The sequence below is a fragment of the Actinia tenebrosa genome, unplaced genomic scaffold (genome assembly GCF_029948245.1).
Source record: "Actinia tenebrosa isolate PJP-AT-01 unplaced genomic scaffold, QUT_ActTen_1.0 PGA_scaffold0__85_contigs__length_37466705, whole genome shotgun sequence".
NCBI lineage: Eukaryota > Metazoa > Cnidaria > Anthozoa > Actiniaria > Actiniidae > Actinia > Actinia tenebrosa.
In genome coordinates, this window is record NW_028292569.1 from 5,558,285 (window position 1) to 5,584,627 (window position 26,343).

The 26,343-nt window shown below is 37.9% G+C and overlaps 5 protein-coding genes across 5 annotated transcripts; 3 read left to right on the forward strand and 2 right to left on the reverse strand.

Moving 5' to 3' along the window:
* Nucleotides 1-123: 123 nt before the first annotated feature.
* Nucleotides 124-23,466, reverse strand: LOC116291710 (eukaryotic translation initiation factor 2A-like). The gene is made up of 23 exons (XM_031698921.2): nt 23,412-23,466; nt 22,396-22,437; nt 12,024-12,122; nt 11,828-11,897; nt 11,652-11,726; nt 11,186-11,304; nt 10,816-10,915; nt 10,554-10,636; nt 10,196-10,296; nt 9,739-9,856; nt 9,544-9,660; nt 9,282-9,350; nt 8,886-8,987; nt 4,382-4,422; nt 4,248-4,292; nt 3,675-3,763; nt 3,228-3,291; nt 2,940-3,036; nt 2,636-2,694; nt 2,403-2,525; nt 1,747-1,839; nt 1,354-1,419; nt 124-540 (listed from the first exon to the last, which is right to left on the reverse strand). Exons 3-23 carry the CDS (start codon nt 12,049-12,051, stop codon nt 475-477), a joined length of 1,725 nt encoding a protein of 574 aa, XP_031554781.2. The 5' UTR covers nt 12,052-12,122; nt 22,396-22,437; nt 23,412-23,466; the 3' UTR covers nt 124-474.
* Nucleotides 7,409-8,188, forward strand: LOC148913327 (uncharacterized). Its single transcript, XM_089027130.1, has one exon. It carries the CDS (start codon nt 7,409-7,411, stop codon nt 8,186-8,188), a length of 780 nt encoding a protein of 259 aa, XP_088883256.1.
* On the forward strand, nt 12,129-16,581 carry LOC116291714 (SPRY domain-containing protein 7). Its single transcript, XM_031698924.2, has 5 exons — nt 12,129-12,285; nt 12,412-12,528; nt 13,432-13,592; nt 14,060-14,162; nt 15,409-16,581. The coding sequence occupies exons 1-5, from the start codon at nt 12,177-12,179 to the stop codon at nt 15,504-15,506; spliced, it is 588 nt and encodes a 195-aa protein (XP_031554784.1). The 5' UTR covers nt 12,129-12,176; the 3' UTR covers nt 15,507-16,581.
* Nucleotides 18,016-20,310, forward strand: LOC116291712 (uncharacterized). Its single transcript, XM_031698922.2, has 3 exons — nt 18,016-18,160; nt 18,350-18,535; nt 18,858-20,310. The coding sequence occupies exons 1-3, from the start codon at nt 18,046-18,048 to the stop codon at nt 20,177-20,179; spliced, it is 1,623 nt and encodes a 540-aa protein (XP_031554782.2). The 5' UTR covers nt 18,016-18,045; the 3' UTR covers nt 20,180-20,310.
* On the reverse strand, nt 21,646-26,247 carry LOC116291690 (phosphoglycolate phosphatase-like). Its single transcript, XM_031698895.2, has 8 exons — nt 26,157-26,247; nt 25,915-25,982; nt 24,948-25,181; nt 24,717-24,776; nt 23,853-24,009; nt 23,412-23,511; nt 22,396-22,437; nt 21,646-21,841 (listed from the first exon to the last, which is right to left on the reverse strand). The coding sequence occupies exons 1-8, from the start codon at nt 26,245-26,247 to the stop codon at nt 21,646-21,648; spliced, it is 948 nt and encodes a 315-aa protein (XP_031554755.2).
* Between the last annotated feature and the right edge of the window lie 96 nt (nt 26,248-26,343).

The following is a 26,343-nucleotide window of genomic DNA, read 5'->3' on the forward strand; positions in this document are numbered from 1 at the left end:
TGCATCATGAGCTTCTTACTAGGATTGATTCTCCCCTTTCCCAGTGGTTGTGTATTCTCTAGCCCCATATTCCTTAGCCAACACTAAACCACAGGTAGACTTCAATTTACAGTTGGTTGTAAATTTAAAGTTAAAAGTTGTTTTTATTCTGTTCCTACTAAACCTTGTATGAACAATTTTAGAGTTGGGTTTTCCTTTATCCTTATCCACAGGAAGTCCAATTCTAAAATTGTCAAAATATTTCAAAACCAATGAAAATGGTAAGCATTTGTTCTCACGCCAAAAGGACCTTTGACTGTGAAACAATAAATACTGCCTCATTCTAATGTTTTATAATTCAAAAGGTCATTTTGGCCAATGTGAACGAATGCTAACCTATGAAAATAGTCCAGTAGACTAATACAGAAAATTTTAACATGTACAATATATTTGTAGTATTATTATTATTATTATTATTATTATTTGTAACTCGTGTCATCTACTCAGTTCCAATGCCTCAATCTCTTTTATTAATGATGCCTCTGCTTTCATCTTTTCAAGCTGTGAACATGTAAAAATAAAAAATAAATAGTGTTAATAATTGATAAACTTGTCATATTATGTTCCATTCTATGTGCTATTGGAAATCCTAGAGGGATGTTGAAAGTGAAAATTAGACCTAAGAGGAGGGCTACCCTATCTTTATGTAAACAAGCTTTTTTTTGAACCCTTCTAATTCCCTTTTTTCTTTACATTCTTCATTCCCTCGGCCTTTTATTCATTTTCCTACCTTTGCACTTCGCCCCCTCAATATATGAGTGACACAAGTTTTCAAAAATGTTGTGACTTTCAACTGGCTTCTACTACTCTTCCCAGTAGATACAGGCAGTTGTGAATCTTTAATAGCCATCGTAGAGCCTGTTATGTTAACCACAAGTGCATTTCAAATTGTCCACATGATGCCAATGTTAAAAATCTTAAATTGGGCTGCACTTTGGTCACATGGTTTAAATAAAGTACAATCTAGGCATCATTTGGTCGATTTGAAATACACTTGCACTTGATATGACAGATGCTATGAAGGCGATAAAAAATCAGTAGTGATAAAAAGGTAAATTATACGCCGTGAAAAGATGAAAAAACTTACTGACGTTTAGGACGCTAGTCTTTCGTCGGAGTTTATTACTGTTTCATTAGAAACACCGACACAGCTCACACTAGTTTTTAGCTAGTTATATCTTTGATAAAAAATCAATAAAATCACAACTGCCTTGGTCTGCTGGAAACAGTTGTATTTGAAACCAATCAAATGTTTCACAACAACACACCAATTAAATCATTTGACCATTCAATTTCTTTGTAAAACCATTTTACCTGATTTGCTTCCAGCTTCTGTCCAGCTTTTTGACTTTCTTTAAGGTCCTCAATTTGCCTTAATTTCTAGAAAGAGGAAAAGCACACACTGTAAGAACATAGATATTTTTTATCATACACAAATTTAGGGCAAATTTCTTAGGCAAATGAGGGGGTATAGTAACTTGTGAAAGACAAAAGTATCTCCTTGCTACAAAAATGCGCATGTTGTAAAACTTTGCAATTACAGTACACCCATTTCCATGATTATGCAGCCAAAACAGCCCAACAAAATAACTCAGAATGTCAAAAATTTGATTCAAAGAAACCAATGAAAGCAGAAGTTTAGGCCTGTTGGTCGCGTAGTTGTCAAAAAATCTTTTCCTTGAATCTTGTTTTGAACTTCTTTGTCACCTTTTTCAGATTTCTTAGTTTCTTGTCATCAGCTATAGCTACAGGTTGTGATGGAGCACTGGTTGGTGCTGGTGGTCCTGATGTAGCTAAAACCTGAAAAAATGGGTATGAAGAAATAAAAAAAGGAAAAATGTTTAAATTGACACTTGACATTCACAATAGATAAACTTGTGGCCCCCTATGTTAAATGAGACAGGTCCACCATTTAACATGATCATCAAAGCCAAAGTGAAGGTCTAACCATTTGCGGATATTTTACAGTAAAGGCAGAACCTTATACTTAGCATTTAAGCCCTTAAGTATTATTAATTCATCATTAATCAACATTAATCTCATTAATGTGACCTGGGTTCGAGTCCCACTGGGCTTGGTGTTGCACATGTATATGTGAGCAGAGTTGTTTGTTGGTTCTCTCATTTGCTTCGAGGGTTTTCTGGTTTTTCTCCCTCTGCAAAAATCTTTTTTTTAAAGTATTAGTCAAGTCATGGGTAATTGAATTGTAACCATGACACTCAACAAATAACAGTGTAAGACAATGGAAAAACATTACTTCACTAGGGTTTGTTCTGAAAACATGTAGTAACAGTTGACAGCCTAAGAACCATAACCTAACAAGATAATATTCTCTTGTTGCCACTCCAAGTATTCTTTGGTACCTGATTTGCTACTTGCTCAGTTTCCTTTGCTCTAGCCTTTGCTTCTCGCTTCTTCTTGTTCTTTGCAGCTGATTTGGAGACTGGTTCTTGGTTCTTCTTGTTTTGGGGTGGTTCAATTTCATGCTGTTTAGTTCGAGAAAATACGATACGATAAATATAAGGGGACTTGGAGTGGTTTTAATCATTTTAAGTCATTGGCATCCTAAGATTAACACCCTGTAGAATTGACCTACCAGTTTTATTGTTTTCATTCCTGTTCCTCTCAAACTGGGAGGGATGTATGCAGCCTTGGCTAAAAATGAATAAAAAATATAACAGCACTGGAATGATGATATTCAAGGAGCTCTAAGGTTGACCAATTTCTTTGTTTTAAAGCTCATACTGTAGACTCAACCATAATAATGCATCTTGTCAAGGATTACTAACAAGCAAAAATTAATTTTGATGATAACGATATGTGTAATGTGCAAACATTGGGGAGGCTACACTACTGTCCATACAAATCAATGATAATAAAACAAGCTAAGATAAACTTACGTTGAGGTGATTGAGCAACAGCCATGGAGGAAGCAGCTTTATTAAAAGAAACAGGCTTCTCAGGAAATACACCTACTGGGAATGGCTGCCACAATGCCTGAAGAAATGGAAAGAAACGGAAAGACAGAATAACCATAGACTTAAAAATATAAGGTCAGATGAAAATCTCTAAGAAAATTTACAAAAAACACTTAATTTTCCTTTGGAAATATCTGAATTTTTTAAAGGAAAAAGTATTATAATTTTGCATGAAAACATTCAGGTCATTGCTATTAACTAAAGAGTTACCTGATAAAGTTCAGGGATATCTTTCTTGTACAGAAGACTTCCACAGTAGTGCCATACTTTAAAACTGAAAAGAAGTTTGAAATTACAGAAGTATGTGAGGTACAGTCAAATCCTTATGGGTAAACCTTGCTACCATACCATTTTATCCTGGTGATTTACTTGCAATACAAACACTCTGCTTACAGTATGCATGGGAATTGAGAGTTGTCTAGTGGTAGTATACTCCACTCTGAGATGTTGGGTTCAATTCCTGGATTCAGCATCACATGTAAGTAGAGTTTGGTAGGTCTCAGCTTTCTGGATTCAAGGGTTTTTTCCCGACTTTTGTGACTAGTTTATCTCCCTCGGCAAACTTAACACTCTTCATACCAATTTGATCTGTGAGTTAGCCATCAGCCCTGATACTGTTTTAGGGTATCGAGAAATGAGAAGTTTTTTGAAACTTACCCATTTCCCTCCCTGAGTCGGGGGGCTGTCGTAGCTGTTAGGATATGCTCTCCATCAGGACTCCACTCAAACATCGTTGTATCAGAGGCCTGCAATGATAATGATAATGATAATGATAATATAATAACAATAATAATTATAATTATAATTATTATTATACAGTTTCTCATTAACCCCATATAGGTAACTGTCCAATTATTTTCTTAATTGGACAGGTCTTGTTGATATGGGATTAATTAGGCAGCTATATAATCAATAGGTAATGGGATTTCATGCTCCCCAATCAAGAAATAATTAGACTCGAAAAATTCCTCTAACTGCCAAATTGGGCTCGGCCTACGGCCTCATCCAATTTTGTCAGTCCTCGGAATTTTCCTCGTCCAATTATTTCTTGATTGGACAGCATGGAGTCCTATTACATATACTAATAATCAAAAAAAAAAAAAAAAGTTAATACTAAACTGTACAAAGATGCTAATAAACTCGTAGCCCTCAATAAATTATTTAAATTAAGCAGAAACAAAATTTGAGAGTGCTCAAGGCTGTTATCCTATTTTCTGTTGCTATGATTACCTGGAATTTGTTGATCATTTTCAAATCCTTTCGGGACCACATTTCCTATATAATGAGGATAAATGCATGATTACATGTAAACCTCTGATCCAAAGTACAGCTCATATAACTATTTTTTTAATAAGCAACCTTACCATCCAGCCTTGTAGATTTCCAAACCCACAGACACAGACAAGTTCAAAGTGTTAAGGACAATGTGATTTGTTAATAAAATTACATAAAACATGTCTACAGTGTAAAAAATCTTGAAAAAATTATGAAACATTGGAATACTTTGACGATACGACACAAGGATGGATCCAGCCAAAATTTTAGGGGGGGCTAATTGAGTTTAGGGGGCTAATTGAGTTTCTTTTGTCAACACGAAAACAATAAAAAAAGCATCTAATTCATCAGTTTTTTTTTTCTGCTGAAGCCCCCCCCCCCCCCCACCCCACCCCTGGATCCACCCTTGCGACGGCCATGTTACCAGTCGGCAAAACAAAACAAAGATATGGAAATTACTGTTATATAAACATTCATGTGTTTAATGTGTTTCTTTTATGGTTAACGGTGATTGATGTGCCATGTTAATTTATCTTTTAATGTAATCTCTTGTGGTGAGCTCTTACGATCCAAGATCACTGATATCGTCAAAGTATTCCATTATCCTTTGAGCCAAGAGGATTGGTCAAGTTTGAAATTAGTGTTGGCTTCCACATATATTTCATGTGGTTAAATTTAAGCAAAGTTAACTGGGAGTGGAGTGCTGGCCAGCGGTGTGAGACTTGCGCATGCGCAGTTGCTGCCTAAGGCCTCGTGGTTGCTGTAGCTGAGTTGCTGTTAGCCATTGCCTTCATATCGCAGTTTTGCTTCTGGTTTATACGCCTTTTTTCAAGCCATCCTTTCTCAATCCTTATTGTTAGTGGTTCTTCCAGCGTTTCGACATCTATTTACGATCGTCTTTCCATTGTTCCTTGTCCTCGTGTTAATTGTTTGGTCGATAAAAAATGCCCCGTAACACATGCAATAGCTTGGACAGCATGGTTCCTACCTCTTGTTCTTCTTCGCTGGCTCCTCCAGTTTCGGTTGAGTCGGCTTGTAATGGCGTCCCTACATCTACTGCGCCGTCTACTGAGTTGGTTACATCAGTAGTAGAAGCTTTAAAAGCACCTTTGGCGGCCATGGTCAACTCGGCTTTACTAGCGGCAGGCGTTGCCTCGTCATCGGCGGGTTCTGGATCTTTGCCCGAGAACAACGAGGGTTCTTCGACGCCTCTGGCCAACTGTACTAACCAATTGGCCCAGACTGGCTCATCTATGCCGTGGACATCCATGGCCGGGTCGCCTCCTTCATCAACTGCGTCTTCGGCTTATTTGCCTCCGCCATCTTGCTCAGGCACCAGCCTTCCTCTCCCTTCAGTTGCTGAAATTTCTTCTTTGAATTATGATAAATTCGCCCATGGCTTACAGAATCACCCCAATCGGCAATGGGTAGAATTTATACTGCATGGCATTAAAGATGGTTTCCAACTGGGTTTTAAGTCGTCTGTTGAAATCGTCAAAGAAGAACAAAGCTTCAGCATATCAGCAGTCTCAAGTCGTGGACGTGTATTTAGACAAGGAAGTTAGATTGGGGCGGGTGGCTGGCCCCTTTGAATCCCCTCCCATTATTCCTCTTCAAGTAAGCAGTTTTGGCGTGATTCCAAAGAAAGGTCAACCAGAAAAATGGCGTCTTATTTTTGACCTGTCCTCCCCATTTGGCCACAGTGTTAATGATGGCATCGACCCTGAGGAGTGCTCACTGCAATACATTAGAATTGACGATATAGTTAAGATGAGTTCCAAACTGGGTAAGGGGGCTATGCTGGCTAAGTTCGACATCGAAAGTGCTTTCAGAAATGTCCCAGTTCACCCATCTGACCGACATCTTTTGGGCATGAGATGGAGGTCAAAGTACTTTGTTGACCTTGTCCTTCCCTTTGGTTTGCGATCAGCCCCCTTCATCTTTAACTCAATCGCCAATGCAGTGGAGTGGATTCTTCAGTCTAACTATGGGATACCTGACATCCGCCACTATTTAGATGATTTCGTACTAGCTGGACCTCCTAATTCAGCTTTATGTGCTAACAATTTAGCTATCGCTACATCCATTACCGCTGACCTAGGTCTGCCCCTACACCCAGACAAGTGTGTAGGGCCATCCACCTGCCTAGTAGTTTTAGGGATTGAAATTGACACAATGGCCGAAACTCTGCGTCTCCCTGCCGACAAATTTGCTGCTACCCTGGAACTGTTGAGAACTTGGTCTTCTTACAAATGGTGCCACAAGAAACAACTTCAGTCGCTGATTGGTGTACTCCATCATGCCTCTAAGGTAGTTTGGCCAGGTCGCACGTTTCTTCGGAGAATGATTGATCTACTCTGTTGCTTCCGAAAAGACGATCACCCCATCCGCCTGAATACAGAATTCAAGAAAGACCTGAAGTGGTGGCTGGATTTTTTCAATCAATGGAATGGGATAAGTTTTTTCCTGCTCCCCTCACTACAGCCTCCACCTACGGTTTGCGTAGGGTCAGACGCCTCAGGAACACGGGGTTATGGTGCCTTCCTCGATTCTGATTGGTTCAATGGCAGGTGGTTACCTCGGCAAGCTTCCCTCTCCATTGCTTACAAGGAGTTATTTCCAGTCGTACTGGCAGCGCATATCTGGGGTCACGGTTGGAGAAAGCAGCGTGTTCTGTTTAAGGTGGACAACGAAGCTGTGGTAGCAATCTTAAATAGCAGGACTTCCAGAGACTCTTCGATCATGGTTTTACTCTGAAGCCTTCTGTTTGCAGCAGCCCGTCATGGCTTTTCCTTTTCAGCTGAACATGTGGCAGGTATTCGTAATGGGATAGCTGATGCTCTTTCTCGTTTTAATATGCAGGTCTTCCGTTCTCTGGCCCCGAACGCCAACCTATACCCAGCAGAGGTCCCAGCTCAGCTTCTGTCTTCTCTGACATCGGTTCTCTAAATAATCAGTGTTTGGTCTATTTATCTGAGGGTTTAGCGCATTCCACCCGTCGCTGTTATTCTACCGCCCAAGAGAAGTTTGTCAACTTTTGCTACCAAAGTGGCCGCTTATCCCCATCAGGCTCACCATGTCCCACAGATGAATGGACCCTCTGCTTATTTGTGACAATGCTGGCCGAGTCGATGCGTCATTCCTCTATAAAAGTTTATCTGTCAGCTGTCCGTTCCCTCCATATTGAACAAGGTTTCGATGATCCACTTCAGAACTGCTTGCGGCTCCAAAGAGTGACAAAAGGCATTAAGCGAACCCAAGGTGTCGCCTCTTCTTCGTCTAGACTTCCTGTTACTCCAGAGGTCCTGAGAGTAGTACACTCTGGCTTGGTTCTATCTTCGTTCAATGACTGCATGTTTTGGGCTGCCTGCTCATTGGCTTATTTTGGTTTCCTTCGCTCAGCTGAATTTACTTGCCCCTCGCTTAAAAAATTTGATCCAGATGTACACCTGACTGTGCAGGACATAACCATGGACTCTACAGGGTCTCCTTCTTGCTTAAGACTGTTCATTAAAGCCTCAAAAACGGATCCGTTTCGTCAGGGTTGTCATGTGTATGTTGGTCGCGGATCATCATCCCTGTGTGCTGTGAGAGCAGTGCTGAACTATTTAGCATATCGTGGTAATCTTCCAGGCCCACTCTTCCTGCTGGCTGATGGTCAGCCACTGACTAGGCAGCTGGTCACGGACAGACTCAGGGCTATTCTACAATCAGCAGGTGTAGCTGGTAACTTTTCAAGCCATAGCTTCCGTATTGGGGCCGCAACTACAGCGGCTCAAGTGGGTATACCAGATCATTTAATCCAAGTCTTGGGCCGTTGGAAAAGTGATGCCTATAAACAGTATATTAGAACTCCTCAGCAAGTAATCATTAGTGCCTCTGGTAAACTTGCTTAGTTTTGGTAAGTGGTATCCTTTTAGCTTGGCCACCATTTGTACATTGTCAATTTTGCCCTCATGCTAGCCATTGCCACCTGGGTTTAGTCGCGTACACCACACTACCTATGGATGTTGTGTCTGCATGCGTGACAACTGGAGAGGCAGCGACTGTTGGTGCTTGGAGATGCAGTTTTGGGTGTTAGTCGGTCCCATGGCTCCTGCCACGGGTCGACCAACTCCAAGCACCACACTAAATGCTTGGAGAGGAGTAATGGAGGTTGACCCATGGCTTGGTTGCCATGGTTACCTCTTGCCAGCTAGTTGCCATCGCCTACCGCTTTGCCAGGCACCTACTCTCCATCGTAACGACAAGTTAATCTCTCCCTAAGTGGCAACAAGCATTTTGTTCATAGGATACCGAAAATTTCTTAGGAGAAAAACCAGAGAAACTGAATGAACCATAATTCAAAAACTTCCTAAGCACTCCACCATCACAGTACAATCCCCCAGAGGTATTTTATTCTTAGAATACCAAAATGTTCTTTGACTCAACACCACCTGGTAAAAAAAGACACCACCTGGTTTTGTTGAAGGAGAAAAACCAGAGATAGTAAAAAAATGAACAATAAATCAAAAACTTTCTAAGCACTCCACCATAACACTAAAATCCCCCAGTGGTATTCTTAACCCATATAAGAATGACATCAAAGGATATTATTTCCATGTGGATTGTAGTGAATCTCATTTCTAGGTCCAGTACCAAAGTCAAAAATAGGCTCGCACTTGATATCAAACAATGTTGCCTTGGCCGGCATAACTATGATGGATGTTAAGGAAATAAAATAGAAGGGACAACAACATAGAGACTAATTTTATTCAATTTACAATTAATCACACATTATTTAGCACTATTTTCATTGCTATACCTACTGATCAAGACAAACGTCACAAAAGGTCAATCTAATTATTATTATAATCATATAATAATTATTGTTATTTGATTTATGGAAGTGTATTGCCCATAACTAGTCATAGCTTTTGTTTCAATCAGACCCAGCATTGAAAACAGCAGTAATAATTAGGTAAATACAAGTAATAATGTGAAGGATACAGCCATATACGACACCAAATTCCTTGGAATTTGGGCTCCATTTCACATCATATATAGGACCTCTCTTTGCTGTAAAAAATAATGTTACATTTTGTACATATAAGCATAGGAAGCATTCACTCATTTATTCATTCATCCCATCACTCATCATTTATTTATAAGGTCAATCACTCATTCATTCAATCAAATTATAATTCACTTATCTATTTACATTGTAATTGTTTATTCATTCAATCATCCATTTATATCTTAATATACCTACCTAGCTGTACCATACTGCTTTCTCCACTAGTATTGATGTAGTGTAGAGTCTGTTCACCATAATATGATGCACCAGATTTGTCTACATCAGTGATGGCTAGTACAAGAACTGCAGTACCTGAGAAAGACATCCAACAGCAAAGAATTCAAGAACAAACCAGACATGAACATGACTAGTGAATTTGGCCTCACATACCCTTGTCATTCCATTTAATATTCACACTATCTGCTTTAAAGAAACTTTTGTTGGCAAGAACAGCTCCAGGACTGTCAAACTGTGGATGTCTGTAAAGCCTGACGTAGGCTGGAGCTCCCTAGAAATGAAAATTAAATTACTTTGTTAAACAAAAATATTGTTTATAATCAACCAATACATAAAGGAGTATGGATTGGATAAATGAAAAGTGGAATAAAAAATGGGCACAGAAGTGGAAGGGCAAAATAGAGGTGTATGGGAAACAATAAAGTTAGAATGAATGGACGGGTAAATGGATGCATGGAATAGAATTAATGCATGGGATGGATTGGATGAATGGATGGGATGAGACAAGATGAATAAATTGATGGATGAATGGTTAAATGGATTGATGGATAAATAGGAGGGATGGATGAATGGATGGGATGGAATGATAGATCGATAACTTACAACCAACCTTTGCTCCAGGTACATAGGCAGCTATAGTGTATGGTGCTGGACCTCTAGAAATCTCAAAGCTTCCAACCCCCTGTAGTCTTAACTTGGCAGCGATGGTACCTATGGCAAAACAATTCAAAAGGAATAAAAAGATTCACAGTGAGGTTTCTCTTCAAAATAGACTGCATATTTTTAATAGCAAATTTTTGAATTAGTCAAATACTGTTTTACTTGAATAAAGAATCATTTACTCAGGGTTAGCCTCATCTCAGAGTCAGAATAGTCACAACAATAAAGTAAAGAGTGCACAAATGTAGAAATACTTTGAAATACTATGGGCCTTTACCTAATTTGAAACTGGAGCTAAATGCACTCACCAAAGTTGCCATCATGAAAACAATGAACCTCATTGGTTACAGATCTTGCACACACTTTTTCATTATCAGTCCAGCGTGGTTCCCTAAAACAGTTAATCAATTAATACAGTATCAAGTCATTAATATAATACTTTAATAATGACTATTCTAAATCATTAATAACTCATCTTGTAAATAACACAAACAATGCAGACAAAAACTAACAAAAAAGATAATGAAAAATGGATGTCATAAGATTGAGAATTTTTTAAGTGGTATGCACCATGTCTCAAGTTTCTTCTGTGAAAATGAGGTCATCAGATTCCCAGTTTTCACTTCCCATATTTCAAGATTTTTTATTCCAGCTGGATTTTCTTTCGTCACTGAAAAATGAAAATGAAAAAAACACCATTTAATTAACCCCTTTTACACTCAGAATTTTTAATTTGTTTGGTCAAAAAATTGTGTCGCGCGGGTGAACATGTTGAGCTTTGGTTTTAGGGTGGATAAGAAATTTTGGGTACTGTACCTTAAAGAATGGTTAGGAATGGATACAGAAGTATGTAAATGTTACAAAGTTATCATCCAACCTTCGTCAGTCTATAAAACTAGAGTCCAGTAACATCATTTTTGAAACCTTAAAAGACAATTACCTGCATATGGTTCCCATGACGATAGATATGTACCCAATGGTGAAAAGCGGAGTTGACTTGTTTTGGCTCTTGGAATTTTTTGTATCACTTGTCCATCAGCCGTGTTAACAATGGTTATGCTTGAAAGAAAAAAATGGTTAATGCAACAGAAGATTGGAAAAATAAATATACAAGATTAATAAGAGAAACAAGAGAAATGAATGGGCGAATTGCACAGATGGATGACTGGATGGATGAATTGGTTGATGGCTGGGATGAGATGAGATGGGGGGATCAATGGAATAGATGGATGGATGGATTAAGTGTTTAGTATTTAGATGAATGGATGGTGATGGATGGATGGATGGAAGGATGAGATTGGATGGATGGATGTTTGGATAGATGGATGGATAGATGGTTTTATAGATGGATGGATGCATGGATGGATGTGATGGACAGATGATTTATTTTTCAATATTTCAATTACCATGACGAATTACACCAAGCAAACAAGGACCCATCCCGACTGAACGTCATCACCCCACATCTTGGTGAAGTATCCCTGAGTAAACAAATAAAAACACACCATAAATACCAATATAACTACCACAATTAAAGTCTCAAATGTTTTTGTAATTTCCAAGAGTATAATTTGTTTCAAACCTCTCGAATTTTCCAGACTCTTTGAATGGAGAGCTTCCATCGACCATAAAAACTCCTCCAGGGCTTCTAACTGTCATGAAAAAACAAAACAGAGTTTAACATCAATAATTATGACATCCATTTGTTGTCGCAGAAAGGTAATTTTAGAAAAATACGCCAACAAAATACATAAAATATAAAAAAATCTTTCACTCACGTGCGATTTTTGCCACTGGAGCCGCCATTTTGAATCCTGAGAACGAGAGAAACTGGGCAGGAGCACCGAAAAGAGACTATTAGTCCCAGGCTGTCGTTTCTGTCCCGGTCAGGTACGAGGAAAGAAAAAATAAAAAGCAAATAAAAATAAAATATGGATGTTTGTGGACTCGGGATCTTATGCTGTTTAAGACGTTATCAAAAGCCAAGAAACGACAAAGATGTCAATGAGATCCAAGTGCAGCTAGATACGACTCAAATGGGTATGAAACTAACGTCCAACCACTCGAAAATAAATTCCAATTCAACTGAGTTTATAAAGTATTTATGTAGTGCACTCACTAGTAAACAACTCAAACGTAGTCAATTTTGAATTTATATTTTTTCAGGGCATGAAGTTGTGATTGTTAAGTCAGGGAGAAGGATATGTGGATCAGGAGCTGCTCTAGCTAATGCTCCGTTATTACAGAATAAGTGTTATTTTGAAGCTAAGATACAAAGCGGAGGTATGTCGAAATATAAGACACAGCCAGCTGATTATGATAAAAACCGCTTTGTTTTTCGCGTGATTTTACAAATGTTATTGATAATAATTATATTTAGTATTGAAGAATAGTTCTTCCGTTATATTTGTTCACTAACATCTACATGTATACGGAATATTTGCTGGAATTTCTAAGACGAAGCTGACGACTGTCATGACCTTTGAAATACAGTAAGCTTATATTTCCTCCATCACGCATGGTTCACATTACACAATTTTAAATTATAATGTAGCTAAGATGCCATAGAAACTGAAAATTGAAAATTTTCGATATTTATTCTGAATCAATAAGTCAACATTTACCTTAAGATTTCTTTTTCATCCTTCTTACGATTTTTTAAAACTTTTAAATCCATATTAAAGCTTAATGATAGAGGTATTTATTTTTGAGCTTGTGTTGTACACGCGTTACAGATTACGTTGCAGAAGTTGCTAAGTTTAAATTCAGTATCTCACAATTCCATGATTTTTTCCCTCCTATTCCTATCTATTTACCGTTGTCAGACCTCCACAAGGGAGACACATACAGTGTCCTTATCATAAAACAGTAAAGGGACATAAGTGAGATGCATGATACTTTTTCTCAGGAGGAGGGGGAAGTAAATGAGGTACTTATTAGTAGAGGGGGAGGCAGGTGTGAAAAAAAGAGCATGAAAGTGTAGAGATGAGGTATGGTTTTCTTAGGGGTGAGGCATGAGGTATGAGGTTTTTATTTTAATCCTTCATACCCCCTCCCCCTCCCCCTCCCAACCCCCACCCTAAAAAATAAGAAAGCCAACCCTGAATGAAGTTAGTTTTAAATTACTGAAAAAATATATTTTACTCATGCTAGCTATATGTGAATTAACTCCCCCAATGATTGCAGGTGTTTGGGGAATCGGCATAGCAACCAAAAAGTGTGACCTTAACAAGATTCCCCTTGGTAACAGTCCTGATAGTTGGGTACTAAGATCAGATGGGACAGTAGCACACAATAGCATAATACACCACAAACTAACTACAATACCAGAAGAAGGAGATATAATCGTAAGTATACTCATGGCTCATGTAATACCTTTAAAGGCCAGGAGTAGGGACTTAATTAGATTTGAAAACTTTAGTAGACTAGTGACCTGTGTTTAAGTTGTGGCTATTGAGTTGTGGATGAATGGTTGTTTTCTATGCTTATATTTATAGTTTATGACAACCACTCCCAGTACGGGGCTTTTCCATAATGATCCCTCCATACGTGCAACCACTGTATTCTATATTTACAACATACAATTTACATATTGATTCTACGAAGAAACGAAACCAGAGAAAACCCTTGTGGCAAGGGAGAGAACAAGTTACACATCTAAAAAAAACTTAACTCACATATGATCCAGTCTGACCTGAGGCTCGAACTTGGATCAATGTGGTGAGGGGCGAATGATAAACCAGTATGCCACATCAATATTTTTGATCTGTAACTTATGGTATAGTGGTAATTATGTTTTTTTTATACTTTTCAGGCTTGTACATTTGATCACGTAGAAGCAAATTTTTATCATAATGGAAAACATCTTCATAGTCCACTAACAGGATTCAGAGAGACTGTTTATCCAATTATATATGGTAATTATAATATAATTTAGACATAACACGCACACTGATTGGCTGGCTGCTGTGTTTATATCAGAGGACAGAGATTTGCTCATGAAAAATTGTTCAAAAATACTTTATAAAGCAATATAAAAAGGCTGTTTATGTTTCTGTACTATTTTTTAATATACAGTCAATTCAAAAAACGTTGTCGTCGACCGGCTCAAGCCTACGCGACAGGACCGAAAGAAATATGGGTAAAATTCACTGAAGCGGTTAAATATTCGTTCTGAATTAATTGTTCCCGCTAGTAGTAAAGATAATAATTCAATCCGTCAAATGCATGTCTTCGGGTTTAGGGAAAGAAAGATAAAGTAGGTATGATTCAGTTCACAATTTCGAAAATATGAAAGGCATTAAAAAGACGTCTCCTTCAACACTTCCCGCTCGCCTACGAAGGTTCGTGCTGTAAACCAGGCATAACTAGTAAAGTATAGTCAGATAAAATTATGGAGTCAACTCGGCTTCAACGATTACTACCCAGAGTTCCTTTCGGTCCAGTCTCGTAGGCTTGAGCTGGTCGACGACAACAGTTTTTTGAATTGACTGTACACATGCTGGGAGCTTTAGAGCACTCAAAGTGCAAAAGAAACATTCAGCTGTATCTCTCCTAAGTTTGCTTCTCTCTTCCTCTACCTCTACCAATGTGTTTATATCACAGTACAGAGACATGCACTCATGTTTTGTATTGAAGAATAGAAAATGCATGCATGTGCTGTGTGCAGTTATGTGGTTGGCATAACACAAGAGAGGTGTTAGGAGAAGCATGACACATAGCAGAGTGCTTCTCCACACATATCAGTTCTGCCAATCCCCAAGGGCTTTATAACTCCACACAGCAAGCAAGCAAGTTATTTCTTTTGTGGAATACAAATTATAATGACCGTTATTTTGGAAATGAATGAAGCAACTGAAAGTGTGCACATGCTGTGTGCTCACATAAAGCACACGCTCCCAACCAATCAGAACACAAGATTTATAACTGTTATTTCATAATTGGTGTGGCATTTGCATCACCTACTCTCAAACCCTAGAGTCCTATCATTTTTACTGCACATGCTCTAAGAAATGCTAGACTCTCGGAACACCAAATGGTCAAATATAGCTGATTTCAATCAGAAAACATTGGCAGTTACATGTAGGTTTATCCAAAGCCCTCATGTTGCATTTTATGGAAGTGAAGAAACATATCATTAATTACCTTTTTTTCATTTTTCAGTTGATGATGGTACAATAGTCGACGTTAATTTTAAAGACTTTGTCTTTGAGCCACCAAGCGGGTTTACAGGGATAATGTTTGAAAAGTCTCTACTTTAACTCTTAATTAAGTACTAGGTCTTTTGATATCATGTACAGTAATTATGAATTATTATTAGCAATTATTTCCACAGTCCACATGGGCCATTAAGTAGATGAATAAACCCATCTAGACAAGTGGATTGAAATGTCTTATCCAATCATTCCTTTCCAGGCTTACAGGAGTTAAAATGATGGCCTGTCTTCAACAATGTCTGGCTAGAATCAGAACTTGTCTGGTCAAATCTTTGCCTTGCTTGTCACTTGGCTAGCAATATTAAGCCAGAAATGAGTTATGACCGAGCTAATACGAATTTGGCCAGTGATTATGACCTACTTTAGGTCCTGCTTTGAGTATTATTACTTTGTTTACCCCAGTCTAGTGCTTGAAAAGATAACTTAATATTGATAAGACTCAAGGAACGAATCCTAGTTCTAAGAGAATGACACCTGGTCGGAAATGGGAAAATACTGCACCTAAGTGAACTGTGTCTGTCGTTTCAGACATCTACTAAAACTTTGCAAAATGCTACACAAACCTTCCGTTAAATTATTAGTTTTTCTTTACAAAGCTATCACTAATAGAGCCAAATATAACATAGGATTCGAGAGATAAGAATGCAAGAATCTAGTGTGCAGTCAAAGTTAGAAAAGAGAACGAAGAAAAAGTGGTTTATTAAATTAATTAAGTTTTGATTATAGAGCACATTTTCGCATTCATATTTTGTATGTTTTTAAATAAAATTTATTACTTGAATATGAATATTATAAACAAATGTGATTAAGGTGCGGTAATACGGGCAACAAGATCACCCATCAGTTGCGTTGCAGGTTGCAGAACAGCAAGTTGCTATGGCTTCCTTTCCGTGTGCAACAAATTTTCATTAATGCAAAGAGAAGAGTTTACTTCAAGGGCAACAACTTGCGCTCATGCAGAGTGGTCAGTCTGCAACCTGCAACTCAACTTTGGGTGATGTTGTTGCCTGTATCACCGCACCTTTTGTTATACAACACACAGGATTGTGGGAGGAGTTAAAGTATATAAGGAGGGAGTATATTTATGATGAAATAAAATAAAGCACATACTTTGTTTTCAGTCTTTTTTTTCTTTTACGAGACTCCAATTTAATTTCAATTCTAATTTCGTCAATGAATGAGAACAGTCAGATGTTTGTTATTACTGACGGAGGACAGACCATTAAGGTTCTGATACACGGTGCAACATTGCATGCAGCAGGAATGTTGCAGCGTGTCTACCCCAAACATGTTGCATGCAGCAAATCTGAAGTTGAATCGCGCTTTACTTTTGCAACATTGTGCGCAACAAATTTCATCATGTGAACATGGCTGCAACATTACCTGCAACGTTTTGAAATTTCCAGCCAATCTGCTTGCACCAAATTTATGACTGCTGACCAAATATCTTAACATAGCAGGCTGACACAAGCGATGATGTGTGATTTTGTTGCAATGTGTGTCACCCTGATTCAAATTTGTTGCTTGCAATGTTGCACCGTGTGTCAGCACCTTTACAGGTGTGGATCCACATAAACCGTGTTCGAACTCCCTAAACGACACGTATGAACCCCCTTAATTAAAAGCTAGAAGCTGTTTCAATTTTCTTTTGGTTCTCCCATCCACATTCCTTTTCTGGTTTGGTTCGCAAGTTTGAACCCCCCTAGTGAAAATCTTGAAGCCAGCCCAGCCGCATTTAAATGTTCTCCCTCATGTAACACAATACGGTCATCACCTTCAGCATGTTCCGACCATACTGATAATCCAATCGTTCCAGGTAAGCACCTTGTTGATCGGCGTAAGTGTAATGTTTTCTCATTTCAGACCAGCTGTCATGCCCTAAGGTTTCATTTCTATGGTTGCGCATGAGAAGGACATATGAATTAGGATACAAAAAAATTTCTGTTTTCCTCAAGAGAATGATGAGTGTGTGATTAGAAATGGGAAAACATTACGCCCATTCCGCCGGAGCTAGTGCTGATTATTGCCAACCGTAACGTTTATAAATCAAAAGGCACGTGGTCCAAAAAAAATAAATTAGGAGCCACCTTGGCCTTTAATACGAACAAAGCGAATTTTGTCAAGTAATAAAATCCGTACCCCATCAAAACTGTATGCGAAACAAAATGAAAAGGAATTTAAACAAATTTCGTGAAATAATTACTCGCTTAGATGCAAAACACGTCGAGCTTGTTCGATCTGCTTGTAAATTTTCAAAGGAATAATTACTTCGTGATTATTACATGTAAAATGTTTTTATAACAACTTTCTGTTACCTCAACTTTTCATGCCCTGCCGAATATTTTCACGGAACTATTCAGCTTCTAACACCTTAACAATGAAAAACAATTAAATCAAAGCATTCCAATTTGCGCAATACGAGCAAAAACCCTGCACATTTGTATGTCCGAATTGTATCTACAACCAAGAAGTGTCGCCACGAGAACGTCGCCTTCCTCGTGACAACAGATACAAAGGAATTGTTTTGCCTATAAAACCACTTGTTCTCGAAACTCTAAATTTTAGTTCGTTCCTGTTCACCAAAATGGCAAGAGGCCTGTTTCTGTTTCTGGTATTTACGTTAGTTCTTGTTGGCCTTGGACATGGAAGACCAAAGAAGAAAAGAAGTTCTAAATCAATAGGAGGAAGCGAACAACAAGGTAAATGGCTTTTCTGTATTTTGAAAGTTTCGTCTTTCGATATATAGAGCTAAAAAACATTTCGCGTGTTAGAAAATGCTGAATTATACCTTCGAACACGTTTATTAAATGATATTTGCAACTTTTTCTTCTACATTTGAAGACTCTAATAACAGATAGCGTAAACTAGTTTTTCTTTTTCTCTACAAGGTTTTGTCGCCATGAAGACACAACTCCAAAATGCTTTAAACGAGGTTTCTGCACCCGCTATCCTGTCCCTCCTGAGATCTTTGCCGACGTTGAAGCAGAGTATTTGCATGCGCAGCATTACCACGAGTCAATCACCCGTTACTCCGAATACAAAGGCAGCTACCACCACTGCAGCTAACGAACAAGGTAAATAAAATAGAGAGAAAATGAGTGGAAAAAAGGCCTTCAAGTGCTTGTACGTGGTTTTAACTTTTTTTAAATCAAAATTGGCATGCTGAAATTTCGTTTTTAATGAAGAAAAAAAGAGGTAAAAATAAAACCAAAAAGAAGAAAAAGAGCTGTAAGGCACGTAAAAGAGACAAAAAACTTGCAGTTGAAAGGTTTTCCTTGTAATATTTTTGTCAAAGACGTGACAGTATATATTTTCACTTCTATTTTAATGTACATACGCTTTTTAACCATGCGGATAACATACCTAACTCTTAATTATTCATTTATTTGCCTTTAGATTTTGGTTGGCTCTTTGATCTTGTTAGCACTGCACTGGCCCAAACAACGGTTCCAAAAATGAGAAGCGTCCTGAAGTCCGAACCCAGACTGCGCAGAGAGCTTTGCGGTGCTGGTCTATCAACTAGGTCGACCACCCCTTCTACTCCAACACCACCGATACCAATTACGACACAACCTCCTCCTCCTCCAGTGGTAGCGACAAATCCTGAAGTAAAGACCGCAGCAGCTGGAGGTTCAAACTTCGTGGATGTAGCTTATCGAGATGAAGGTCAATCTGGAAACAGAGCTACGGGAGCTAGACCAACTGGTCGTACAAGACCGGCAGCTTCAGGCCAGCCAGCTACACCAAATAATCTTCCAGCTGCGGAGGAACCACTACAAGACGTCTCAAATGATAATGACTACAGCGACGAGTATTTGAGCATTCCAGCTATGAGAAAACAAAGGTCATTGGCGTCCAATGACATTCACGAAGCAGAGGAAACTGGTCCTCTGGACAAAGACGGGCCACCAGAAGTAAGAGCAATCATATCAGCACCGAATGATGTTCGAAAAAATGGTGAAACTGGTCCCCTGGAACAGGAACGAGAAAACCGCCATGACGATGATAAACAGGAGTTCCATATTGCAACCGTGATTCCAACCGTCTTCCCTGCTGAAGATGTGCAAGCAATACCAAGAATGATCATATCAGGATCTAATCTACTCGAAGATGGGCAGTTTGATGAGACCATTGTCATCTATCCAGAATCTTACGATCAGGCTGCTGCCATGGATCTCAAAGAGCAGGAACAAAAGAAGGAAGAAACGCTGTTGCAAGACCAGAAAACTCTGCCGTCCAACGCAGAGACTTCGAGCCAACAAACTGAGAATTCTGCTTCAAAGCAAAGAGATGAAACTAAGCTTGAAGTGACTGGAAGTGAAACTGAAGAAGAAATGAAAACAGAAAACCTTTCATTGGACGATAATGTAGAAGCAAACGATGTAATGGTGAATAAGAAAGAGACGTTTTCAGCAGACGAAAAGCCACAGGAACCCCCTTTAGTTGCAGACGAAAATGAAAAGAAGGAAGTCAGAAACGAGAACAACCATCGCGCCATGACTGAAAATAAGAGAAACCTAGAAATACCGAGTGAAGTAATGTCTAACGAGGTGGACGACCTGAGGCAAGAGGATTGGGAAGTGAAGAAAGCACCGGTAGAAGGCGAAATAAAATATGAAGTTGACGACGACCCTGCTGAGAGATTAACCAAAAGAAAGGCGAACAAGAGACTGAAATTGAAACTCGATAAATTAATAAAAAAGAACATTTTTGCATGAAGATAAAAAATATTATAATCGTTTATATTTAGAGATTTATTTCCACGACCGGACTTGTTTGTTCTGCTTGCTGTAATGTGTGCACAACCGCGTTACTTGGATTTGAAAATGAAATAAAGATATTTGACTGACTTGAATGCATTTTACTGAAAGCATAGCCGATAGAAATTAAGATATGAATATTAATGCAATATGAAATTTTAGAAAGAAAAAAACTGTTAAAAACCCAGAAAATCAAGATTGGCAAGAACTGTATCGAAATTTTTGCGTGATAATAAATGACTTGTGAAATATAGGATGCGTAACAATCAAAGAAATGTAGCCTACCATTGATCAATATTCTCAACCGTTTCTTGTCCTGAAGCTGAGATAGGCTAGTCGATTAACAGAGTTATAAGTTTCGATTCTGGGTTTTCACGATATAAAACATTACCAAAAGTCTAACCAAAGTAACGTCTTATACAAACGAAGAGTGAAGTTCTAACTAAAAAGAAAAGAGCTGTAATTGTCAGTTGGGGTTTAAAGATTCGCAAGCTCCGCGTCCGGCAAAAATGGGTCATGATAGCCTGGGTGGTGTACAATCAGACTCATCCATACCAAAAATAAAAACTTTCAAAATGCTACATCCTAATTTCATCAAACGCTCTTATATTCATTGTAATAGACCCTATAATGACGTTTCATATGTAAACTACCACTGACAATCCTTTTCAAAATCTCTTCTCATATTCAAATGTTAAAACTCCTTTTGAGAATACCAAGACAAGAGTGAAAAATTAGCATAACAAATATCTTACCGCAAAGGATTCTGGAGGTGTAGGACTATAAAAAGTCATCATGCTTAAGGTCTATTGCTGGCTTTCACTTGATTTCATTTCTTGTCTCGTGCTGAATGTTCATTAGCTGAATCGCAAGTTTTCAATTCTTTCTGGCTGGCAGCACATGGTGGTCAGTTGTTTGACCACCATGTGGAGCAAATAATGAGATTCAAAAACTTTTATCACCTGACTGAAAGCCAGCAATTACATTACAAGAGTTTTTCAATGGCATGCCTAATACTTTAATATGACTTTATTTACAAAAAAATAGAAAAAGAATAACAATGAATCATAAAATATTTATATACATATAAGCAAGTGGAAATTGAAAAAACAGATTATATTAAAATTTTCACCTATTCATAACAATGATCAGAGCACTTATATGCTAATCATATAAATTAATTTAAATTAGCAATTTAAAGAACTATAGACCAAATTCAAAACGCACAAATTCAAATTCAAATTCGCACCGATGTGAGGCTTAAGTTGTGAACAAAGGAATCTGGTGTGATTCGTGACTTTTGAATCATGCCAGATTACTTTGAGTCACGCCAGATCCCTTTGAATTTGGTCTATGGAAATTTCTAAATTCCCTATAATAAATTTAAAAACTTCCTAAATATTCAATAATCATAATATTATTATTCATTGAGATTGCTGAAGAAGCTCTTTAGCAGGTGGTAATAATTGTCCAATTGATTGTATAGCATAGTCTGGGATAAACTGTTTTTTAGTGGGGTCTGTTATGACCGAGTCAAGAATTTCAGGAGTTGTGTTTCCTGTGAAAACCAGCAAAGTCTTGGTACCACATTTGTTTCCAAAGAGAATGTCAGTACTAAGCCTATAAATATGAAATGGCTGGTTTAGAGAAGAATGAATGAATATTATAGAATTTTATCATAGAATTTATAGAATTATATTATAGAATTTAAGAAGAATGAATATTATATTTCATCCATTCATCCAACTCTTTATTTTCCTGGCCATTTGAGCATTTGCTTATCCAATTATCCACCCGACAATTACATCAACCAGTAATTCATAGAAGAGATCTTTTAATCATTGTCAATATAAGAAAACTGTTAACTAAAATGTGTCTGAAGTATTTAATGTGTTCTGAACAATCATGAGCAGGATGTATACTACTAACGGATACATTATTGGAACCTTCATAGCAGTTTCTACCAAATTTATCCTTAACATAACAAAACATCTTTTATACTAAGAATGATTCTCTAATTTCTTGAAAATAGAACCAAAATATCAAATCCATAAACACAAATGACTTTGGTGCAATCCCATTGTGGTTAAACACAATTAACATTCCAGATATTATATTTTAGGTGTTCATGGTTTTCTTAGTTTGACTGTAAAATTTACTAAATATGTACTTACGTGTCCCCAACCATACAAGTCCTGGAAGGATCAATGCCATGTCTATAATTTGATATAAACAAAATATTGAAAGTTTTAGAGAGAATTCAATTTAAAGCAGAACAATTTTTAACTTAGATTAATGCCATGGCATTTAGTGGGGAGCTCCAGTGGTGCGTGCTGCTAATGTGCAGCCTCTCACAATGCAACCTGGGTGCTGTGGGTCTTGGTGTTGTATAGTTCTCTCCTGTGCTTTAAGGGTTTTTCTCTGGGTTTCCCAATTTTTCTCTCTCCAAAAAAAATTAAGCATAAACTTAATCTATGATCCTAATTCAATTAAACAGCTGCCTTATCAATTAGGTTACAAAACCTGTTAGGCATTATGCTATCCACCCAGGAGTGATAAATGCATTAGATGTTTAATGAAAATTTGGAGTAGATAAATAAGTTGATACTTGAGAACTGCAAAACAACCCTTGAAACTTTATGGCTTAGGCCTAGGGCAAACGTCAAACTTTCCATGCACCGAACTTAATTACATCAAAGAATGCCGCCTCATTATCACCTGATATCCATTGTTTTTAATGAGTTCGGTGCATGGAAAGTTCGACATTTGCCCTAGGTCTTACTCTTTCATGAAATCAAGCGAAACAATTTCTAACCTAGATTAATGAAGTAAATGAATAACTAAATACAAAAACTATAAAAGCACCAAAGAAAGTGTTGAGTTTAGATTTCACAGTTAAGTAGCTATAGAACATGGCACAATCTACAATGGGGGTGGGGGTAGGGCTGAGATTTGAAATTCTAGTAAAAAAATTACTCGTAAAAATGAGTTTGGAAGCTAGAAAGCCCCTTCTACCAGCCCCTATCCATGCAGTCAATGGAATAAACACAATGTAGTCAACAGGCATATCTTGTTTTTTTCTTTCCCTGATGGGCTGCCTGTGGTGTGTAGATAAAATATGTGACCAGGTTACACAGGGATTCCAAATACCACCTGCTAAGAAGGCTAATGTAAGTTTTACAATGCTTACTCTTTAACAATGCAGTCAAACAAGATACATGAAGGTTTCCCTGCATAAACTGGGCTTCTTCTACAAGCCTTTTCCAGGAAAGCAGCAAAGCAGCCTGTACCTAAAAAACAGCAAAAAAAAAAAACAACCAGTCTGGGCATGGCTTAACTTAAGGATCACCCAACTGTCAGCTGTGTGTTGGCTGACTATTGGCCATGCATTGACCAAGCACTGGCCAACAGTCGGACATGGCCAACACATGGCAGATAACAGACCAACACTCAACTGACACAATAAATGCTTTTTCAAGTCTTCTTGTGGACCAATGTATGGCCAGTGCTCAGCCAATAGTCAGGTAACTAGTGGTTAAGTGATGGCAAAGTGTTGGTGAAGTGACAGTACTGATACTAGTGAAGAGTTGAGGATTTGCCATTAGTAAAACCAACCTTCCTGGGCTCTCACCTGGTGCTGTGATGTTCTTATGGGCTGGAACAGGCATCCTATCATCAGGGTTGGTTGCAACAAACACACAGGACTCATCTCTCACCAGATAACTTGTCGCTTTGATGAGTTTTTTGATACTTATCAAATGGTCATATCCACTGACCACCCCACCAACCTGAATAAATATAAAATTAGACAAGTTGATAGAATGGCAGATCTGGATAATACAATACCTCTGATTAGATTTAGCCTAAGTGCAGCCCAATGATAACTCTGCTTAAGTTGACCTAACATTTAGGATGCACATAAAGCCCACGAAAACAGACTTCAGTTCACTCGAACCTCTGTTTTCTCTGCTAAGACGAGAAAGTACATCTCTATAGAAATGGATTTTGTATATATGACAGACTGTGAAAATTCATAACTTATTCATTTATTTTTAATTTTAAATCATGATACAGGGTTCCAAATAGCTACCTGCCAATGGCCAAATGACAGGCCAAATTTCAGGTTTTGCATGCGAAAAGAACGATGCACTTCCACTGGATGAATAATAAAATGACATGCAAAATTTACTGGAATGACTATGGCAGGCTGAAAACATTTTCTATTTCAAGCCCTGTGATGTGGAAAGTCATTGCAGTCTCCATAGCCAGAGGTTAATATTTAAAAATATACAACACATTACTTTACACTGACACTACCAAAATAATTTAATTTCTTAAGCATACTATTGAAAATGCTCATTGAAAATTTATGCAGGGCTATAGAGCCAACTGTCACATAGCATGTCATTGCTGCATATTGTGAGTTTTTAGTGGCCATACAAAATCTGATTTTGTGAGTATTTAGTGGCTATACAAAATCTGATTCATGAAGTACCTCTGGATCTAGTTCAAAATCTTCATTATATCTTTCTTCTGGATCACATATCTCATCAGGCTACAAATAGAAATACAGATAATTAATTTTAATATTAATAAAAAATATACAGGAAAATAAATAATATTTCAGTGTTATACTGATGCCAAAATAAGAATCATGTAAAAGTATAAGTTTAATTTCTTTAAAAACAATGGCCATACCATGGCCATGCCATTACACTATACTTACACCAAATCCAATGTTTGGTATTCCAATTTCATCAAGTTCTTCAGATAAGCCTCTTCCACCAACCATGTAAACTTTCTTGTCAAACTTTATAATGTGCTTCAGGTAGTATGCAGCTGCAAATGCTGCTGTATACACTTCAGATTTATCAGCTTCCATGCCATACTCTTTAAACCTTTTTAGAAAATTATCTCTTGAAACTGTGTTACAATTTGTGATGAAGAACACTTTCTTTCCCTGGAACAGAATCATTAAAAGTTTATCAGAGTAAAAATTGGCTAATGTGTTCAAAGTCTTTCACGCTACTGTATTAAAAATACTTATCAGTGGCATAGCAAGAGAACTAGAACCAGAATTGGATGGATGAGCACACATATTTTGGTGCAAAAATTTCTGCCAAATCCACAGGTATTTGGAAAAAAAAGGGAAATTTAGGGTTTCTTACTCTATGCAAACATGCATCATGTGGCTCATTTGTAGCCTGCATGCAGCCAAACTATTTAACTGTTAAGTTAAGTCTAGAGAACACGTCAGGGGCGTAGCGAGGACCTAGGAGCTGGGGGGGCATTGATCCAAAATTTAAAAAAATTACTTCTTCCCAATAAAACGAATAAACGCTCAAACAAAAATTTAAGAAACAAACATTATTTTATTAACCATTCTTAAATCTTAGGTTGTAATAATTTATTTTCCTCTTTCGTTTCGGTTTAATATGTTTTTTTTGTTGTTATTCTTTTTTCAAAAAAAATTTTTTTTCAAAAATTTTGGGGGGGCACGTGCCCCCCCGTGCCCCCCCTCGCTACGCTACTGAAACACGTTGTGTCTAGAGAACATGGTTTGTGTCGTTGCTTCACAGAGGGACTATACCAGAGAAAAGTCCGGCTGCACACAGGTTACTCAGTTGCCCAGGGATTAACATATAAGGTTATGTAAATATGTAACATTCCGTAGTTGAAAACAAAAATCTTACCAGTTGTCTCAAACAGTTAACCAACTCAGCTGCACCAGATATCGGGTCGTCCAGCAGCCATATCACACCTGACACAAATATATCATCATTCTTACCATGAGTTTATATTCTGTAAAGAATTTCATTATGCAACAGACGACCTGGAAGGCCCACAGTCCCGACCCATCCCGCGGGCATTAAACGACCTGAATCACGTAACACAAGTTACTTCAAGATAAAGGAATGACAAACATCAAACTAACCATCCAGGTCAAAAATAAATGCATCACACGAATTAATAAATCGTTTTGCCTCTTCACTCTGCAGCAAAAGTTTTGCATCTTTTGCAGCCATTTTGTTTTCTGTCAGTAACCACTGACCAGCATTTACTGCGGGCTTATGTACTAGTACCCAGGAGTTTATTAGTGCGCGGGTATATTTGACCGTGAG

What these genes read in the sequence shown, in the direction of transcription:
- LOC148913327 (XM_089027130.1), top strand. Translation starts at nt 7,409, where the DNA reads ATGCTGGCCGAGTCGATGCGTCATTCCTCTATAAAAGTTTATCTGTCA.
- LOC116291710 (XM_031698921.2), bottom strand. Translation starts at nt 12,051, where the DNA reads ATGGCGGCTCCAGTGGCAAAAATCGCAC. An exon ending in TATTAAATGGAATGACAAGG is followed by an intron (nt 9,661 to 9,738) that starts GTATGTGAGGCC and finishes TGTCTTTCTCAG; the next exon opens with GTACTGCAGTTCTTGTACTA. An exon ending in CTACAATCCACATGGAAATA is followed by an intron (nt 4,423 to 8,885) that starts ATATCCTTTGAT and finishes AACACTTTGAAC; the next exon opens with TTGTCTGTGTCTGTGGGTTT.
- LOC116291714 (XM_031698924.2), top strand. Translation starts at nt 12,177, where the DNA reads ATGGATGTTTGTGGACTCGGGATCTTATGCTGTTTAAGACGTTATCAA. An exon ending in GCTAGATACGACTCAAATGG is followed by an intron (nt 12,286 to 12,411) that starts GTATGAAACTAA and finishes ATATTTTTTCAG; the next exon opens with GGCATGAAGTTGTGATTGTT. An exon ending in AGCTAAGATACAAAGCGGAG is followed by an intron (nt 12,529 to 13,431) that starts GTATGTCGAAAT and finishes CAATGATTGCAG; the next exon opens with GTGTTTGGGGAATCGGCATA.
- LOC116291712 (XM_031698922.2), top strand. Translation starts at nt 18,046, where the DNA reads ATGGCAAGAGGCCTGTTTCTGTTTCTGGTATTTACGTTAGTTCTTGTT. An exon ending in AGGAGGAAGCGAACAACAAG is followed by an intron (nt 18,161 to 18,349) that starts GTAAATGGCTTT and finishes TTTCTCTACAAG; the next exon opens with GTTTTGTCGCCATGAAGACA. An exon ending in CACTGCAGCTAACGAACAAG is followed by an intron (nt 18,536 to 18,857) that starts GTAAATAAAATA and finishes ATTTGCCTTTAG; the next exon opens with ATTTTGGTTGGCTCTTTGAT.
- LOC116291690 (XM_031698895.2), bottom strand. Translation starts at nt 26,247, where the DNA reads ATGGCTGCAAAAGATGCAAAACTTTTGCTGCAGAGTGAAGAGGCAAAA. An exon ending in ATTTTGAACTAGATCCAGAG is followed by an intron (nt 24,010 to 24,716) that starts GTACTTCATGAA and finishes ATATTTATTCAG; the next exon opens with GTTGGTGGGGTGGTCAGTGG. An exon ending in TTTGACTGCATTGTTAAAGA is followed by an intron (nt 22,438 to 23,411) that starts GTAAGCATTGTA and finishes ATCAAATTATAG; the next exon opens with ACATGGCATTGATCCTTCCA.